Source organism: Coffea eugenioides, chromosome 11 (assembly GCF_003713205.1).
Source record: "Coffea eugenioides isolate CCC68of chromosome 11, Ceug_1.0, whole genome shotgun sequence".
NCBI classification, from domain to species: domain Eukaryota; kingdom Viridiplantae; phylum Streptophyta; class Magnoliopsida; order Gentianales; family Rubiaceae; genus Coffea; species Coffea eugenioides.
Window position 1 is genome coordinate 6,138,918 of NC_040045.1, and position 3,372 is coordinate 6,142,289.

The 3,372-nt window shown below is 36.0% G+C and overlaps 1 protein-coding gene across 1 annotated transcript; it reads left to right on the plus strand.

The window, feature by feature from the left end:
• The first annotated feature begins 634 nt into the window (after window positions 1-634).
• On the plus strand, window positions 635-3,066 carry LOC113751881 (4,5-DOPA dioxygenase extradiol-like). Its single transcript, XM_027296029.1, has 3 exons — window positions 635-877; window positions 1,909-2,273; window positions 2,871-3,066. The coding sequence occupies exons 1-3, from the start codon at window positions 635-637 to the stop codon at window positions 3,064-3,066; spliced, it is 804 nt and encodes a 267-aa protein (XP_027151830.1).
• The last annotated feature ends 306 nt before the right edge of the window (window positions 3,067-3,372 follow it).

The following is a 3,372-nucleotide window of genomic DNA, read 5'->3' on the forward strand; positions in this document are numbered from 1 at the left end:
GAGAGAGGCTCTCAAACTAGAGAGAGGACATATACTCTTACAGTTCGGAAAAATATCACAATTCAAGGGTGCAATAAATGTGAATGTGTGCATTTACATGGTAACTTAGGTATGATTTAAATATTTTATTGAAAGCACCGTTAGAAAAATCCTTTAAAATTTTGGTAGGAGCAATATATTTTTTGCTCACTGATACTTGCTTTTGCTCGTCAATGGGGCAAATATAATTGTAATTAGCACTTTTTTAAAACTTCTTCGCAATTATTGCACGTACATTGGTACAAGGACAAGGACTTGGGCATGGTGAGATGAGTGGAGCAGATGCCCCCACTTTGTCTCCACCGATCTACTGGAACTATTTTAGCCAATTTTTCAATGATTTCAAACTTCAACTCAGCATTTTATTATTAATTGAGGTATGGACAGGAAAGAAGTCGCCAGCAACAGCCAAAACATGCTTCAAAAACTTTTGGAAAAAAGAAAAAGAAGGACAAAGAAAAAAGGTTCTGCAATTTGTTTTTAAGCATATGAGGCTCCTATGACAACAGAATCAAAGAACTTGGCTGATTGGCAGGCTTCAATCCTGGTAGGAAAAACAAAGAAGCTGGAGAGCAAGATAGGAAGAAAAATTAAGATGGGAGCTATAAAGGAGACATTCTTCATATTACATGGACCACCAATGATATCTTTGGATGATTCATTTCCTGCAAGACATTTCTTGCTGGCTTTCAAAGAAAGGGTGTTCAGTCAAAGACCTAAAGGCATTCTGATAATTTCTGCCCATTGGGAAACCTCAAAACCAGCTGTGAATTTGATCCCTGGCCGTCAGGATACTATCCATGACTTCATCTCTAACTTCCCCAGGGCATTATACCAAGTACCCTCATGTAATCATCATCCTATTGCTAAATTTCTTTCGTTGTCTCTGCCTTAGTTTCCTGCATATTAACGCTCACACATGCACTGATTAAGTATACAATGTTCATGTGATGTATACGCTATTAAAGTCATATAGTATGTGCATGTCCATGTATAAGTTGGTGTAAATTGGAATTACAAGTAGATAAATCGATCCGAAAGAAATTTTTGAACATGATGGGAAAATGGTGGAAATAGAAGTAAAAGAGAAACATGATTGTTATTTTTGTGTTTCTACTCTCTCAATATGTGAAGATTAGTTCGAGAAATCTGATATTTTTTTGGAAAGTTTGTTCTGTTGCACTTTTATTGACACCAGATTCTCTTTTGTGTGATCATGTTATTGAGTTCAGTAAGTCACTGTAACAAAGTTTTGTTATGAGTTTTGTTACAGTCATTTAAAATCTAAGTCCTGTAAATTCTGATCTTACTCACCACACATTTTGGGAAATAAGGAACAATGGTCTATTAATTCTTGGATCCACAGTGATTTCTACTGAGAAACACCTATTTAGAAATTTGCTTCCAACTCACGTAGGTATTCTTGAGAAAAAAGCGCAAGCAGATTAATAACTGCTATGGTGGGAACATTTATTCATCAACTAGGGCAACAACAAGAGCATACTGGATCAAAAACAAAATCTGTTAACGGCTACTAGTTTTGTCCAAGCTTCAGATTGCATAACACCTGTGGCCAATTTCAGAGAATCTCCATTTGAGGAAGAAAAATGAATTTGGCCAATCTTTTTTATTTTAAACTTTGACAAGAAAAGTTGCCTGACAGTAATCATCAGAAGCAACAAGTGCATATAAGGGGATGAAAAATCTTTCCTGATGAAATTCCACTTTAAAAACCAGGGTAACGCTTTCAACCAACATAGGAGGCCATATTAGTAGTATGATGTACATAATGAAATGTACAAAATTCACATATGTCCATAGATCATTCACATGCTTAACTGTATGTATGTTCTTACTGTTAAATTCCAGATCCAGTATCCTGCACCAAGTGCTCCAGAATTGGCAAAGAAGGTAAAGGAACTGTTAACTGCCTCAGGTTTTGATCAGGTAGAGGAGGATAAGAAGCGCGGTTTGGATCATGGAGCATGGGTTCCCCTTATGCTTATGTATCTCGATGCTGATATACCAGTTTGCCAGCTATCTGTCCAGCCAAGCCGGGATGGGACTTACCATTATCGAATGGGAAGAGCATTGGCCCCTCTCAAGGATGAGGGCTACCTTATAGTTGGTTCAGGAGCTGCCACTCACAATACAAGTCTCCCTGAATCTACTTCGATTGATCCTTGTGTTCTGCAGTTTGATACTTGGCTCAAAGAAGCCATCCTTACAGGAAGGTAAATTATTCTATTAAACAAAGGGTTAAAAACAAAAAAGCCCTCTGTGGTATACCTAATACACATAAAATTTCCTCGTGGTTTCAAAACATACAAAATGACACATCATATTTTGAACTAAATTGTAAATTAACAGAATTCGTTAAACTTAACGGAATCTAGTAAATTTAATGAAAAACTTAACGGAATCCGGTAAACTTAACTATAAATTTAACGAAATTCAGTAAGTTTAACAGCCGAAACCGTCATTTTCATTAACTTTAACGAATTTTGTTAGTTTATAATTTAGTTCAAAATATGAGATGTCATTTTATATGTTTTAAAATCATGGGGGGGGCTTTTTTGTGTATTAAGTATACCACAGGGGCTTTTTGTTTTTAACCCTTAAACAAACTTGCAAAATTTTGCAAAAGGATTTCTAGAATGTATAGGAAAAAGTATAAGCACATTGACTTGCATAAGCACCATCTAATCTAGTAGGCAGCATCTGTAAATGCATAACAGTTGCTTTGGGTAGTTGGATGGTTGCACAAGCTAAATGCTGCAAATAGTCAATAGTTTGATTAGAGAAGGTAATAAGTACTGTTGTTTTGGTAGGTATGAGGATATTAACCAGTATGAAGAGAAGGCACCATATGCAAAAGAAGCTCATCCTTGGCCTGAACATTTTTACCCATTACATGTAGCAATGGGTGCTGCTGGTGAAAAATGGAAAGCAGAACTTATCCATCACAGCTGGAGTAGTCTTACATCTCTCTCCTATGCTTCATACAAGTTTGTGGCAACAGACTAGCGAACTTCTTCAAGAAGCATGTTCCTGTATATGTGCTATTCTTGTATTATACACACACAAAAACATTATACAGAAAAACTGTTAACAATATCTAAATGTCATGTTTGCAGACACACTGTCTATTATGTAAAATTAGGCTGTGTAAAAGTGATTTATGCATTTCCTTCATCCTTTACTTTTCTGTATCTGAGTAATTGAACATGCGATTTTTTCCTTCCTTTTCTCGAAGTTTTAGCCTCTTGCCTTGTCTTTTTCAGTGTGTTAGTTGTTTAAAAATGAGTTAGTGACTATGATTGTGAAGCTCTT

Coding starts and splice junctions, on each gene's coding strand:
- LOC113751881 (XM_027296029.1), top strand. CDS start 635: ATGGGAGCTATAAAGGAGACATTCTTCATATTACATGGACCACCAATG. Junction 878..1,908: donor TCCCCAGGGCATTATACCAA/GTACCCTCATGT, acceptor GTTAAATTCCAG/ATCCAGTATCCTGCACCAAG. Junction 2,274..2,870: donor GAAGCCATCCTTACAGGAAG/GTAAATTATTCT, acceptor TTGTTTTGGTAG/GTATGAGGATATTAACCAGT.